Consider the following 16,224-nt stretch of genomic DNA (forward strand, 5'->3'; position numbering starts at 1 on the left):
GGTGATGGCTGCACAAGAAATAATTTTAGAGATCTGCTGAGGATCCCAATACAACTTTATTTTTAGAAATACCTCGCTTCACCAGAAGTCTAACAGGAGCTTTATCAAAATTTTACACCATTAATTTATAAAATGAAAATAAGTACTTCTCTGTATGAAACCAATTCTGGATTTTCTAAATTAGAATATTATGTATATATTTTTCTTTCTGCTTTACTACTTCACTGGTCATTAAAGTCACTAATTCTTCTTGATTAACTTGAAATCAACTCAAATGACAAAGCAAAGCCTAATACATCAGATGCTTCTTCCACTTTTAAGAGTTTGGTCAAAGTTTTATTAGTCAATGTGGTAGGAAAAAAATATAAAAACATTAAAACACGTGGTCCTGTGCCTAGATGGGCTGTTTTGATGAGGGGCAGAAGAGCATGAAGGTGAGGAACACAGGTACCGAGCTGACAAACTTGGACTTGAATCCCAGCTCTGCTACAAGTATAAGAAGTAGGAAAGTTTTTGCATGCATTACATCAAGATGCATTAGCTCCACCTCACTGGGCAGATGGGAGGATACCATCGGCACCCAGCCAGCATACGCCTAGAATGTACATGGTCTAAGCAAGCACTTTGTGATATGGGACCCTTAAATAGTAGTGATCAAAACACAATACACATCACATCTGCCTGATGACATTAGATATCACCTTTTATTGTACTACAGAGAATAGACATCTGAAGAAAACATACAATTTTGAAATGCTTTATTTTTGTGTGTGTAATGGTTATTAACAAGTCTATTTAATAAAGTTAGGATGCCAATGAAAAGAGGTGTTTTCATGAAAGCCTTCGGGGAATCAGTTGTATGTCATATAGCGGGGAGTAGCACTGAATTTGGCGTAAGACTTAATGACCTTATTTACAGCCTCCAAGAAATCCTTTTCAGTAGCAATTTTTCGCCGTGCTCTGATGGCAAACATACCAGCTTCTGTGCAGACGCTTCTAATCTCAGCACCTTTCAAACAAAAAGAAAACAGGCTTATTAAAGCAGCCTGAAAAGACAGACCAGCAAACATAATAAACAAGACCTTTCAACCTACCAGTGCTATTTGGACACAGTCGTGCTAACAACTCAAATCTGATATCTCTTTCAACACTCATTGAACGAGCGTGAATCTTAAAAATGTGAGTCCGACCCTAAAAATGGAATTGATAAATATTAAAATGGAAAAACATCACGGGAGGAAAAAATTTCAAGCGAAGGAATTCTTGACCTCTCTAAAATGAAATGATTTTCTCACCTCCAGATCAGGTAAGCTAAATTCAATCTTTCTGTCCAATCTCCCTGGCCTCATCAGTGCTGGATCCAAAGTATCAGGTCTGTTAGTGGCCATCAGCACTTTAATGTTACCTCGAGGATCAAAACCATCCAGCTGATTGATCAGTTCCAGCATCGTTCTCTGCACTTCGTTGTCTCCTCCAGCACCATCATCAAAACGAGCCCCTGAAAAGACAAAAGGAAAAATAAGCTCTTCGCGTCCACCCAGGAGCACGCAATGAGTAACTCGAAAGTACAATCTCCGCTCAAGTCACGTGCTCCAGCGCGAGCGGGCATCTCCTTGTGAAGCGCATCCTCTAAGAACAGCCTCCTTTACACAAAACTGATTAGAAAGTGAATCTTTCAAAAGGACTCCTCCTAGATTTATTTAACAAAGGCTCCTTTTAAAGTATTCTTTTTAAACCTCTTTTAGGAATTTTGTTTTTTAAATCAAGAACACCTCCATTTTTAGCACAATATACATCTGGACTAGGAAACAGCAATAGATGCGGACTTGCGTGCTACAGTGGTGTCTGTATGTAAGACAAGGTCATACTCCTCGAAGTTTCTCAGAAACTTTCCTTAAAAGTATGGCTAAATCCAAATTACAGTAGAACTGTAACAGCTTACTATCACACTAGTTTAGATGTATTAGAATATTCTAGCTTAATGTCAATCTCTCATTTCAACCAAAATAGCAAAAAAAAAAAAAAAAAAAAGGCCTCCAAACATCTATTTTCATTTTTAAGTTGTATAAATACATATGGTTATATTAATGTATTATGTACATTAAAAAAAACCTGGAAAATTTTTAAATGCTATTAAAAATACAAAGAAAAATTCCAGATTGTCTTCTCGTACCCTAATACTACTTTATACACAGTGTACTTGGGAAGCCACAGCTTCAGAGCATCCTGACGTCATCATAAGGCTTATTCCAAAGATACCATACAAATAACTTCAGAGTCACAACATGACATCGATACACTGTGGTCACACATTATGTCCATCCAAGACATTAACCACAGAATGTCCAAACCCAACAACACCCATCCAGTCTAAAAGCAAGACCCTAGGTAACCTAACTGCAGTCCCCAAAGAACATTACGGGGTGCACTATGTTTTCAAGTCATTTTTGTCACTAAGTTCATTAACTGAACATATGACATCTCTCGAGCTATTAAGAATTATTACTCCCGGGGCGCCTGGATGGCTCAGTCAGTTGAGCGTCCAACTCTTGATTTTGGCTCAGGTCATGATCTCAGGGGTGTGATACTGAGCCCTGTGTCGGTCTCCCTCTCCCTCTGCCCCTCCCCTCTCCTAAAAATAAATGAATTATTACTCTCATAACTGTTACAATAGTCCAGACCTACGGAACAGTTGAGTTTTCAAGGTCTCATTTATTACTTAACTTTTTTTTTAGGTAGGCTCTACCCCAGCGTGGAGCCCAATGTGAGGCTTGAACTCACAACCCTGAGATCAAGACCTGAACTGAGATCAAGAGTTGGATGCTTAACCAACTAAGCCACCCAAACACCCTTATGACTTATTTTAAATCTCTCTAAAACCCATGAAATAAACAAGGCAGGAATTATCATTCCCTTTATAAGGTAAGTGAACAGAGGCTCAGAGTTGGAATAACCTGTCTAGATCGCACAGCTAATACTGTATTTCATCAAATCTATGAAGCCAACAATAACATTATTTTATGTACACTTTATGAAAAACCCCACCAACTAAATTATGCCCCAATGCTTTCTTATTACATCAAGTGAAGCTATACCCCAAGTTAGGAGTTATTAAAGTGTGAAAACATGTGTCATGTGAATGAAATTAGGAAAGTACAAAGATAAAGACTTTGAGAAATAGCAATGCTCTATAATATTTCTTTTTTCCTTTACAGTGTATCTCTATTGTTTATTGGATCTATAGCTCAGAAATGCCAGAGCTCACAGAAAGAAGAGTTGGAATTAGAATTCTGTACAAGATTAACATATCAAGAGAACTCTACACATATTACTTTAGAAGGCTCATGAAAACCAATAATAAAAAATAAGAATAATATAATAATGTAATTTAAAAAAAATCACTGAACGATGGAAAAATTGAAGAGAACTAAAACTCAAAATCTTAAGAAAAAAAAGAACAATCCTAAAGTAGTTCTCTAAAATACCACTCATACCTCCAATAGCATCAATTTCATCAAAGAAGATAAGGCAGGCTTTTTTTGTTCTGGCCATTTCAAAGAGCTCACGAACCATTCGAGCCCCCTAATGAGAGAAATAATTCAGAGTTGGTTTAAAACATTTTTTGAACACAAGAAGAAGCTATGCTTCAAACTTTTCAATATTCCTAACAGTATTCTCAAGTATTAATAATACCTAAAGCTTTTTCAAAAAAACAAGTTTGTTACCTATTCCATCAAATTAATCTCATTAGCCTCAAAACAGTATTAATTTCACGATTCTATATCTATTAAATAGCCAATACTTCAAGACCTGAAGAGATCAAATGAACACTTGAATAAAGGCACCATTTCAATCAGTTAAAATTGAGGAAATGAAAGCAAGCATCTGATTTATCACTTGGCATTTCTGATCACCGATTTTGCTTTGTAAGTTTTTTTTTCTTGAAGATTTTATTTATTTGATAGAGGGACAGAGAGAGAGAACAAGCAGGGGGAGCAGCAGAGAGAGAAGCAGGCTCCCCACTGAGCAAGGAGCCCGATGCGGGGCTCAATCCCAGGACTTTGGGACCATGACCTGAACCGAAGGCAGATGCTTAACTGACTGAGCCACCCAGGCGCCCCTGCTTTTTAAGTTTTGATCAAGGACCAGAAGCATATCTTAACTCATGCTGCTCCTTTACTAAGTCTTACTCTAAGTATACTAATCATTAATGTTTCAGATGTGATATACACAGCCCCAGGCTTAACTCTAATGAGAAAATACATCAAATGTATACGTGCGTGCATGTGTGTGTACGCTCGCACGTATACAGACGATTATGTTCTCTTTCTCAATAGGAGATGAAACGCTGCCCCTGAAATGAAAGTACCCTTTTGAATGCATTCACTGTATTTCTGGGGTCTTAGAAACCAAATCTGTAGAAAAGCTCATCCTTTTGAAGAGGGAGCATAATGATTAAAAGTTGTAGGCAGTTGTTTGTTTCCAGTGACCAAGGGAAGGCCGGCGGCTTCTGAACTACGAATTACAATCCATCAGTCAAGAAATTTCAAGTCTCGATCCTTCAATATGGAACTGTTTTCACAGGGCTACATACGATTTGATTCTGATCAGTGTACTTTACCTCACCGACGTACTTCTGTACAAGCTCAGATCCAATAACTCGAATGAAGCAAGCGTCAGTCCTGTTGGCAACTGCCCGAGCACAGAGGGTCTTGCCTGTGCCCGGCGGACCAAAGAGCAGCACACCCTTGGGAGGCTCAATGCCAAGGTTAACAAACCTCTCTGGCTGTGGTGGGAGACATGATTTTTACACTTACCACTTCCATGCAATAAACACAGAACTACTTCTGTTTCATATCTGTAAATATCATGATATTGAAACCAAAACTATTAAGTGCACAACCTATATACTTGATCTAAATAAGAATTTCGCTTATTCTAAGACACGTAATAACGAATGGCTTTCAAAGGTGTTTCTCTTACCCAGGCTTAACAAAACATTTTCCCACTGATTTAAAAAAAAAGGTGTTTTAAAAAACAAGAGTATTATCCTAGTTTTCCATTATCCTCCCAAGCTTAATTTGACTCAATTTAAGCCTACATCCTCTTGGTATCATTAAAACACGTGGTTTCTTCTACAATAACTTATAACAAATTTAACATATTGCTAAAGGTTATATCTCAACTTCCTCTGTCACTCAAGATAGCAGATCTGTTTTTGAATAGGTCTGACCAATCAATCCTTTTGCTTCCTCTTCTCTCCTGGAACGTACCAACTCACCACACCACCTCAAAAGTTTTCACTAAAGAAAATATAAAATTTTTAAAGCTATCTAATGACAGGTAACTAGCGCACAGACTCAGCCACTTACATGAAGTAATGGCGTTTCTACTACTTCTCGAAGTTTCTCGATCTGTTCCTTACAGCCACCCACATCACTGTATGTGACATCAGGTTTTTCTTCCACCTAAAAGAAGAATGAAAACGTGTAACATATAGCCACAGACTTTTGAATACGAGTTCAAATGTTCTATCCAGTAGAGCACACCCAATACCCTAAAAGAAAAATCAGACTCACAGCAAATAAGAATTCCATAAAAATGGAATACACTGTCCAGTGTCCTAGAACCACTCGCAATACCACCTGCTATGACACTAAGTGGAAGAGACAAACCAATAAAAAGACTGATAAAAACATTCTCATCTGAAAAATTGTTTAAAACATTTTTGTAATTCTTCAGTATGTGCCCACATATTGATAGTTTACAAGTCAAAGTTTCAAAATTCTTTGAGATGGACGCAATTGTATTCAAAGTCATGCCACTCCTTTTCCCTCCCATATTTTCTTACCTGCATCATGGTAACTGTTGGGTCAATCTTGGGAGGCAGCGGAATGTGAATCTGATACTTATTTCTGTCCACCCTAAGGAGACAAAAAAGATCCTCACTCAACACATTCAAAAAATGTACTAATTATCATGCATTGTATATACATTAACTTACTTAATCCTAACTATCCTAGAGCAAGTGCTTCCTCCACTCACACCATGTTACCTTAAATAGACCGTCAAACTCAACTCTCAAATCCTGCACTTGAGTATGACATGTAAAGCCATTCACAAAAAGCCCTAGTGGGGTAGGAGAAAGCAGCAGATATAGAAGAAAGGATGTTCAACTGTACTACTCTACTACAGAGCATTTCTTCGTTATTCTACGGCACCCAGTTCATTCATTCCAAAGAAAGCCAAGGATGTGAATGTGACACAGTATCTTTAATGAAAGAGGAGTATTTACTGTAAAATAGTCTTACCCAACTCTCATCCCTTCTTCAATGTCAGTAGGTGCTACCTGATCACTGAGGTCCACCACAAACTTGGCAAACTGCTTCACATTGATAATGTACTTTGGGTCCTCCGAATCAGCATTGATTATCTTCGTACACCTAACACAGCAAAAGGCTTGATTAGAGTAAGGAACCTAAACCACTAATAATGAATTCAAGTAACTAGATTCTCTCCTGGGCAAGCAGTATACTAACGAGCAGGTATAAACTAGAACTGCAGAAATTAGGTCACTGCTAAAGATCCTTTACTATAGAAACCCAAGGGTCCACTCAAATTAGCTAAGCTGTAAAATTTTCAAAAGATACATTCCCCTAGAAAGTTAAACCCAAATATTTCATCATTAAGAAGTTCTCTAATTTCTTAATTTTTTTTTTAAAGATTTTATTTATTTATTTGAGACACAGAGACAGGGAGAAAGAACACGAGCAGGGAGAGGAGAGGCTGAGCAGGGAGCGCTATGCAGGGCTCGATCCCAGCACCCCAGGATCAGGACCTGAGCCAAAGGCAGACGCTTAACCGACTGAGCCACCCAGGCGCCCCAATCTCTTGATTTTCTTAAGTACATTCATTAGTGATACTCCTCTATATCTTAAGTTACTCTCCTTTTTATTTTCCCTTTAGGAAGATGATCATCTTGTCTTACATCAAGTTAAGTAATAAATGTGTTTACATTCTTTCCTGAGTTTATACTTCAAATCCATGATTTATCATTGTTGCTATTTTTAACTCAAATGTGTTCTTTTTATGTGTAACATGGTGAAGGCAAATTTGTAATACCATGTACATCACAGTAAAAAGTAGTCCACTGCCTTTACTCTTTGATGGAAGGAAAACAAAGAAGAGAACTCACTTAAGAAAAAATCCATGTCATAAGCTGTAGCAATTATATGGGGAAATACAAAATAGTCTGGAGTGTACATAAAGGTAGATCCCAAAGTAAGCTCAAGAATGCTTTGTCCCCAGGGTGCCTGGGTGGCTCAGTTGGTTAAGCGTCTGCCTTCGGCTCAGGTCATGATCCCAGGGTCCTGGGATCAAGTCCCCTATCAGGCTCCTTGCTCAGTGGGGAACCTGCTTCTCCCTCTCCCTATTCGTGCTCTCTTCCTGTCTCTGTGTCTCTCTCAAATAAATAAAATCTTAAAAGAAAAAAAAAAAAGAATGCTTTATCCCCACAACATAACTGTGTGACAGGACCGTTTTCTTTCTTTTTTTTTTTTTAAATTTTATTATGTTATGTTAGTCACCATACAAAACATCATTGGTTTTCGATGTGGTGATCCACAATCCATTAACACCCAGTGCTCCATGCAGTACATGCCCTCCTTAATACCCATCACCAGGCTAACCATTCCCCCCTCCTCCCTCCCCTCTAAAACCCTGTTTGTTTCTCAGAGTCCATAGTCTCTCATGGTTCAACTCTCCCTCCAATTCCCCGCCGCCGCATTTTTCCCTTCCTTCTCCTAATGTCCTCCATGCTACTGACAGGACTGTTTTCTGTTACCAGCCAAGGTCTACCAGGGAGGATTACATAGAAAGTACCTCTTACTACTTTCTCTGACAAACCATGTCAACACTGTCTGCACAGTGTTTAGATCTTTCAAATCTAAAGCTGAAAAAGTATATATATATGTAAGGATGTCAACTTCCAGAATGAAGCAGAGTTTCTCTCAGCTCTTAAGTCTCCAACTAAAACCAAAGTACGATTTACCAGACATCAAGCACAAAAGATGGGACACCAAACAAGCGAAGGGAAAAAAAGCATCTTGGATGAAGTAGAAACCTTGCAGTCATCATTAATTTCCTTAGAGATGAGAACATATTACAACCATGATTCGAAAATAGAGGACACATTCAGGGTGCCTGGGTGGCTCAGTCGTTAAGTGTCTGCCTTCAGCTCAGGTCATGATCCCAGCGTCCTGGGATCAAGCCCCACATCAGGCTCCCTGCTCCAGGGGAAGCCTGCTTCTCCCTCTCCCACTCCCCCTGCTTGTGTTCCTACTCTCACTATCTCTCTCTCTGTCAAATAAATAAAATCTTAAAAAAAAAAAAGGACATTCCAAAAACCAACAAAACACATATGTTGAAAGAATAAAGAGCTCTTAGAAATTAAAAGCTTGAGAAGAGAAACACAGAAAGGAACAAAAATCAATAAAAGGACTTAAAGTTAAGAAAATCTCACAAAAAGTAGAGCAAAAAGACCAAAACAAAACAAAACAAAACCCCACACAGGAAAGAATAGCATATTAGCAGAGATATCCAGGAGGCCCAAGATCCAAGTAATACAAGCCTGGAAAAGAGGACCAAGAAAATAGAAAGAAATTATTAACACATAATTTCAAGAAAAACTGCCACAGTGAAGGCCAGGAGAGCCCAGCACCGTGGGTGAAAATCCCCCAATACTGAGGCATGTCATCATGAAATCTCAAAATCATGAGAACGAGGAGACCCTACAACTTCCAGATGAAAAACAGGTCACAGATACAGGACTGGGAATCGGAAGAGCTTCGGACCAACAACCCCGGGAGGTGGAAGACCATGGAACACTGCCTTCAAAATTCTGAAGAAGGAACTTTCTACCGAGACATTTTCAGACACACGTGGTCTCAAAATACTGCCTCCCAACTCACTTCTTTCAGGAAGCTACCAGAGAGCTAATACTTACACCTAATGCGGGTGTAAGTAACCCAACAAGAGAAACTCATGGTACGCAAGCAACAGGAGAGGCCAAGGGAACCTGCAGGGTCAGAGGTCACAGGATGGTTGTGATTTAGCAGGTGCAAAGGGCCACGGTGCAAACCGAAGCAGGTAGGCAAGTGCTGGGAAAGACTTCTTTAGGAGGATGGACCCGAGAGCACCCGGGGCACAGCGCACCTGAGGTGCGCGTGAGAAAAAACCTGATGGACCTAATGCATCTGAAGAGCAATTTACACAATCAGGAAAAACTGGAGGGTTGAGTTTTTACATACAGAGAAAACCGGGCAAATGAGAAAACAAGACAATTATGATAAGGAAAACAAAAAATGGTACGAGAAAGAAAAAGTAATCACCATTTACTACTTGCCTCTTTGTGAATAGCACTACTTAGCCACAGTTAGGAAAACAATGACTACTGATCTAACCAAAATTTTAATGTAATTACATTAGGAGGATGTAGGAATAGGAAAGGTATGTCTTGGGGATGAAGGCAGAGGAAACAAAACAAAATCCTCAAGCCAACAGATAATACCTAAAAACTAAAAAAACAAGAAGATGCAATCTATAATATACAAGAATTACATCCGTAAGAATCATGAAGGCAGAAACCAAACAACCAGTTAAAAAATTTGAATATAGGTGTCTCTAGGGAAGAGAAATAGGGAAAGACAACTATTGTCCTAGAACTATTTAACTCTTTAAAAACCATGATAAAACTGAAAAATAAACCAATAAATGGAAAGGAGAGACTGAAAAAAGGGAGTGAGGGAGGAAGGAAAAGAGGAAAGGAAAAATAATCTGTAGTAAAATAAGCTGGAGTAAAGAGGCTAAAATTGAAACAAAATTTTCAACTATTAGAATAAAATACAGGAGAATATAATCTTGGATTGAGCTAAGGCTTCTTGAGCAACAATCAAACCCAAAAGGTATAGTGAAAACATTTATGTATTTTATTAACCTCCTAAAAATTTTAAACATCAGTACAACAAAAGGTACCAAAGAGTTAAAAGTCAAGTGACAGAATGGGAAAAAATATGTGTAGCATATTGAAGAAAAGATTAATAGGCATAATATATAAAGTGCTCCTAAAAATTCAAAGAAACAACCCAACAGAACAGAACATGAATGGACACAGAAATACAAATGTTTAGTAAGTATAAGAAGCTGTCATACTAGTAATCAGCATAATGCAAATTAAAGTGAGGGTTTTTTTCCCCCAAAATGGTAAAAGTGTAAAAACAGATGATCACATATCTTATACTCATCAGGAAAACAGGTATTCGCTTCAAAGCCTCATGTTGAGGAGTGTAAACCGGTCAAACTGCCTTTTCCCAGATTTTCAGAACTGTAAATGCCTTTGACCTCCCAATTGCACTGCTAGTAAGCTATACTACAGAAATGTACACACACACAGAAATATATAACATCAACATTCAATGTAGTATCATGTACAGTAACCAAATTGTAAATAAACCAGAATCTACGGCAAGAAAAAGAAGAAAAAGGAAGTACTAAAAAAAAATTCAGGATATGTTTCTTTGCATGCAAATATATATATGAAGATACAAAGGTGGACTAAGAGGACCAAACTATTTTCAGTTACAGCTGAGGAAGGGGACAGCAAAGATGTGAAGGAAGGTTTCCCTATCTTCACCTGATCTTTTTTGTACATTTGGATCTTCTGATTTTTTTATATGATTATGTCTTCACCTACTTCTTGAATAATTGTTGAAGTCATAAAATTTAATCCCAGATACTTCCATAGAAAGCTTTGTTTACTTCGAATTAGGAATAAAAAATTTTTATGAACTATTGAGTATACCCTAGATTCTAAAAAGTGCTTAAAAGTACAGATAAAAATAAATTTCCAGAGTTCTATGCATACCTCGCAACCTGCAAAGGCTGTTCACTCTGCAGTGTTTGCTTATCTGCAGCCAAATCCCAGAGTGCTGGTGGGGCCAGGCCAGTATCCGACTCTTTAATACCTACGTAAAGAAAGAGAACAAAATTCACAGAAATGTAACGTATCAACCGCAAGCGGGTGTTCTCAAGCTCAGCACTACTGACATTTTGGATGGCATAATTTGTTGTAGGGGGTGTCCTGTGCATTTTCGTGCAGTAGGCAGCATTCCTGGCCGTTAGCCACTAGATGCCACCAGCACCACCTCCCCCTCAAGTCATAAGCATCAAGAGCATCTCTCATCACTGCCAAATGTTCTGGGCGGTGGGGGCACCGAGGCAGAATCACCCCATTTGAAAACCGCTGCCCTGAAGTAATCACAAGCCAAAATTCAACACCATATTTCACAGATTTGTGCAGGTCAAATACTGTAAAACGTCACCACTCAAATTACTGAGAAGAAAAGTTTCCAACTACTAGGCAATAGCCCACTTACTTCAAGCAATACCAGGGGAGACCATATTTTTATTCACTAAGAAATTTCTACTTGTTTATTAGAGTTTATTGAACTTGGCTCTGACCAACAGAACATTTGCTTAAAGGATGATGTTGCTTAACTGCTTAAGCACTGGACTTGGTTGTAAAAGGTAGTGAAAGATTATTAAAGGAGATCTAATTTCTTTTTTTAATTTAGATTTTATTTATTTATTTATTTATTTAAGGTTTTATTTATTCATTTGAGACACAGAGATACAGAGAGAAAGAGAGAGCATGAGCAGGGGGAGAGGCAGAGGGAGAGGGAGAAGCAGGCTCCCCACCGAGCCAGGAGCCGGACACAAACCTCGATCCCAGGACCCTGGGATCATGACCTGAGCCAAAGGCAGACGCTTAACCATCTGAGCCACCCAGGTGCCCCTAGATTCTATTTATTTATTTGAGAGCGAAGGAGATCTAATTTCTTAACAGATACGAGGATAATAATTTTTTTAATCTGTAATTCATGAAAGAGGAAGTCTTGTAGTTAAATTCTTTTGATATAATTAACACATGACATTTAAAGAGAGGAGACAAGAATGAAGAAGTATATACCAGTGAGCTCATTAATTTTCTTGAGAAGTTGCTGAATGTCATCTTCAACCTGCTTTATCTGCCTAGAGTAAGTGCTTTGACCCTAGGAGATAAAGATCACTTTAATTAGAACATTAAGACATCAACAATTCATTAAACTGCAGACAGAAACTTTAACAGTTATAATCTTAATAGCTATTATTGACCCAAAGCTTGTGAAATGGAAGTAGAGAGAGAGCGTTATATTTCAGAAGTATTCCTAAACCAGTATTTTCCCCCAAACAACACATCATTATGGAAGCTAACCAATGAAAATCATACCTGAAATTAACCAAAACTACAAGCCCATTTCTATGCACTAAAACTTTTCATCTCTAATTCAGTTACATACATTTTAAATATAATACACATTTGTGTAAATTATTTCAAGTATCTTTCAATATAGTACCACACTTAATTACAAATAGTATAAAAAAAAATGTACCAGCTTTGACATGCTGAATATTTACTCTCTGATCTAATCTAGAGAGAAACTGTGATACATTAACTTTTTTCAGTGAGGATTACTATAAACTGCTAGACATACTCTTCTTAATTATTTTGGAAGGATAATACCAACAATAGTTCTTATTTCAACATAAAACACCTGTATTTGGTAGACACTGAAAAGACTTACATAAGTTTTCAGCAAGGCAATATCCCCCTCATCCAGAGCTAAAATAAGAAAGATAATATATTAGATTCAAAAAGAGAAAACTAGAGCTAGCAATTCTTTTCTGTTCAATTTAAATTGCATTAATTGAGTGAGAAAAATTATGCAAAGATGTAATGATATAAATACAACCAACAAAAAGTTCCTGGACTCAAGGAACTTTTATCTAATTGTGTGAAGGCAGATGTTTACCAACTGTGTAACATAAATGCCAAAGAGTCTCAAAGTGCTGTGACACAAAAAGAACAGGGAGCCCAAAGAACAGTTTGAGAATCAGAACAACCCGGGCACTAGCAAAGTCCCAGCAAGTCATGCATTTGCTAAGTAATGTTGGAAAAACCACTTAATCTAAGCATCAGTTCTGTCATCTCAGAAACAGAGATAACACTCATCTTACCCTCACAATGTTGCTACAAAGACCAAATCAGATATGGATGAAGCAGCACATAAAATTCTATACACATTAGTCCTAACTATATGCAAGGGATAAATTTAATAATACATTTGCAGAATGATAACCCACCCGGAGAAATACACGGATGAAATGTAAAATCTCTGTAAGTTTTCCACCAGGTGCCTGAGTAGCTCTGAGCTGTATCCTAAAATACTTCCAAGGCAAAGAGTAGAGTGTGGGATCAAAGTAGAGAGAAAATTTCTTTCTTTGGCAGGGAGGTGGAAATGGAAAAGAAAACAGTGCTAGGAGAGGTTGAAGTTGTTTAGGAAGGGAAGAATAAGAGAAAAGAAAGGAAAAAAAACAATGCAAAAATTTTTTAAATAGTCTGTAAGGAACCAAAGAAGAAAACAGCATAAGGATGAGACTAAAAGGGGAAGAAAGGTAAACTGGGTGTGCATTATCTCCTGCACTGTGGGCAGAGTGTCAAATGGTATAGTCTCTACAGAGAGTAATTTCGCATTATCAAAATTACAACTCCATTTCTAAAATTCACCCTACAGCTTGTGTTTGCGCCTGGGATAAAAGTTATAGGAACAAGGTTATTCGTCGCTCTAGAATGGCGGTCAGATTGGAAGAAATCTAAATGTGCATCAATAAGGATTAATTATATACATTACTGCTCCCCCAATAAAGTGGGATACTATGCAGATGCAGAGACAGGCAGACAGCACGGACCCTTTATATAACGATATGAACTTATCCCTAAGACACATGAAGATGGGAAAAAAGCAAGAGGTACAATATGCTCCGTTTATGTAAAAATAGATAAATAAACGCTTGTTTATGCACAGAAAATGTCTAGAAAGATAAGGCGAAATGGCAAAACGAGTTGCCTCGGTGGATAATGGATGGCTGGGGTCAAGGGTGAGACACCTTTCAATGTATCTTTTTTTATGATTTTAGTGTTTTGAACCATATGAATAAATTAAGCAAAGGAAGGTTGTTATTATTTATTTTTTTTTTTTTAAAGAAAACTACGTCTCAGGATCCCGGCTACACAGGGATAGCACCAAGCCGTCCCACTAGAAGGGGAGGAGGGACAGGAGAGAGGATCCAGGTGACCAAGCACCGCCAGGCGGGGACACTTTTCAAGGCCTGCAAGGCCAAGCGGGGTGCGTGACCTCCTCAAGACCTGACAGCTGAGTATGAACAAAAACCTCGATCGGCGGGAGATGAACACAGAACTAGGCGCAGCATGAGGGGCAGAGAGCAGGCAGGCAGGCTAAGCCGGCTGCCGCCACCCACTATATCATCAGGGGCACAAAAGGGACACAGCGCCGAGTGGCGAGCAGGGAATCCAGCCTCCCCTCCCGGGCCAAGCCTGGTTCTGCTCCGGCCCGGACCGCCAGCCTCTGTCAACTGACCTCGGATGGGCTTGTCGTCCTTCTCTTCCTCTTTGGTTTTCCGCTGATCGGCACCGAGGTAATCCGGCATTTTAGACGCTCCGAGTGCCTCAACTCCCTACTGATTACACAGCACCTCGGCCGCTTCCGGTGGTGCCGCTCTTTCCTTTCCTCGCCGGAAGTAAGCCGAGCTCTGCGGACCCGTTTGGTCTGCGCACGAGAACCGGAAGAGGGGGCTGGGGCCCCCGCGCTGGCGTCCTCCTCGCAGTTACGCCGAGTGCGAGGAGTTCCCGGCGGGAACCGAACGTGGGTCGGCCCTGGCCCCTCACCAGGGAGACTTGCCCTGAGCAACGGATTCCGCGACCCACCCTGGCTGCGTCGCTGAGTTTAAATCCTTATTTAGTCATGTCTTCCCTGTGCACTCTCGGGTAACTCCTGTACCCTAGTTTATGCTTCATCTCATAGCATTGTCGAGACAGTAAATAACAGTGTTTTCAAAGTATTTGGCGTATTAAATAAGCAGCAAGTACTAGCTAGATCTACAAATAGAGGGAGGTAAATAGAAGTTCATTAATTTGATGTCAGCGTGAGATGAGATAAAGTTTCAATTTTCGAACCTCCTGGCAAAGAGGAGCGGTGGGAACCATCCTCAGGTACGGCGGAGTTGGGGAAAAGAGCAGGTTTTGAAAGAAATTAGTTTAGGTGATGACCAGAAGTGCGTAGTTAGGAAACAACTGTAAATTTAGAAAGGAAAAGCCTGACACAGTGAATAGAGTGAAAACGTAACCTGCAGGGTGGGAGAAAGTATTTGCATGTCATAAATCCGATAACGGATTAATATCTCGAATATATGAAGAACTAGGACTGGAGGAAAACAGCCCCATTTTAAAAAATGGGCAATGGGGGCGCCTGGGTGGCTAAGTTGGTTGAGCCGAGGTCTGACTCTTGATTTTGGCTCAGGTCACGATCTCAGGCTCCTGAGATCCAGCCCCGCATGGAGCCCCTCTTCAGGCTCTGCCAACTCGCTCTTTCAAATAAGTAAATAAAATCTTGAGGGCGCCTGGGTGGCTCAGTTGGTTAAGCGACTGCCTTCGGCTCAGGTCATGATCCTGGAGTCCCGGGATCGGGTCCCGCATCGGGCTCCCTGCTCGGCAGGGAATCTGCTTCTCCCTCTGACCCTCCTCCCTCTCATGCTCTCTGTCTCTCATTCTCTCTCTCTCGCAAATAAATAAAAATCTTAAAAAATAAAAATAAGAAATGTCAATTTTGAAGTGACAGTTTTGTCATGTGGTAGATAGGAGGCCCATTCAACTTATTTTACAGTGAAAATGTAATTCATAGAGACTAATTCTCTAACTTCAAGTCTTTCATTTTGCTCAACCTATTCCAGATACTGCTGCAGGGCTGGAGGGGGTGGGAGAGAGGGGTGAATCTTTATCCACTGGTTTCCTTTTTGCTAGTTTTTGCATTTGACCTCAATCCTAGGAGGAATCATAGTAGGAGTACAATTGATTTTATTATACATTAAATAACTAAGTTCCAGAATCCTGTAATTGGTAATATCTTGGGGGCGAAACAAACAAGTTCATGCTTTTAGAGCAGGGTAAAGAGATTGCTGGCCTTGGAATAGAATCTTAACACTGAGGAGTTGGTCTTCTCCAAATGTCATGAGGATTAAATGAGACAACGCGGGTAAATTAATAATATCGCA

General features: G+C 39.4%; 1 protein-coding gene across 1 annotated transcript; it reads right to left on the minus strand.

Annotated features, from left to right (window-relative positions):
* Positions 1-685: 685 nt before the first annotated feature.
* On the minus strand, positions 686-14,758 carry PSMC2 (proteasome 26S subunit, ATPase 2). The gene is made up of 12 exons (XM_035020410.1): positions 14,535-14,758; positions 12,681-12,718; positions 12,026-12,107; positions 10,922-11,021; positions 6,312-6,443; positions 5,852-5,924; positions 5,373-5,468; positions 4,622-4,786; positions 3,495-3,582; positions 1,296-1,498; positions 1,095-1,191; positions 686-1,009 (listed from the first exon to the last, which is right to left on the minus strand). Exons 1-12 carry the CDS (start codon positions 14,602-14,604, stop codon positions 852-854), a joined length of 1,302 nt encoding a protein of 433 aa, XP_034876301.1. The 5' UTR covers positions 14,605-14,758; the 3' UTR covers positions 686-851.
* Positions 14,759-16,224: the final 1,466 nt, after the last annotated feature.

The sequence above is a fragment of the Mirounga leonina genome, unplaced genomic scaffold (genome assembly GCF_011800145.1).
Source record: "Mirounga leonina isolate KUSES-001 unplaced genomic scaffold, KU_Mleo_1.0 Mir_174, whole genome shotgun sequence".
Lineage (NCBI taxonomy): Eukaryota > Metazoa > Chordata > Mammalia > Carnivora > Phocidae > Mirounga > Mirounga leonina.

Excerpts from the sequence above, each read along its gene's own strand:
- PSMC2 (XM_035020410.1), bottom strand. The coding sequence starts at position 14,604 with ATGCCGGATTACCTCGGTGCCGATCAGCGGAAAACCAAAGAGGAAGAG. Across the intron at positions 12,108-12,680 it reads TTGCCTTGCTGAAAACTTAT|GGTCAAAGCACTTACTCTAG; the intron begins GTAAGTCTTTTC and ends TTTATCTCCTAG. Across the intron at positions 6,444-10,921 it reads CAGCCTTTGCAGGTTGCGAG|GTGTACGAAGATAATCAATG; the intron begins GTATGCATAGAA and ends TTGCTGTGTTAG.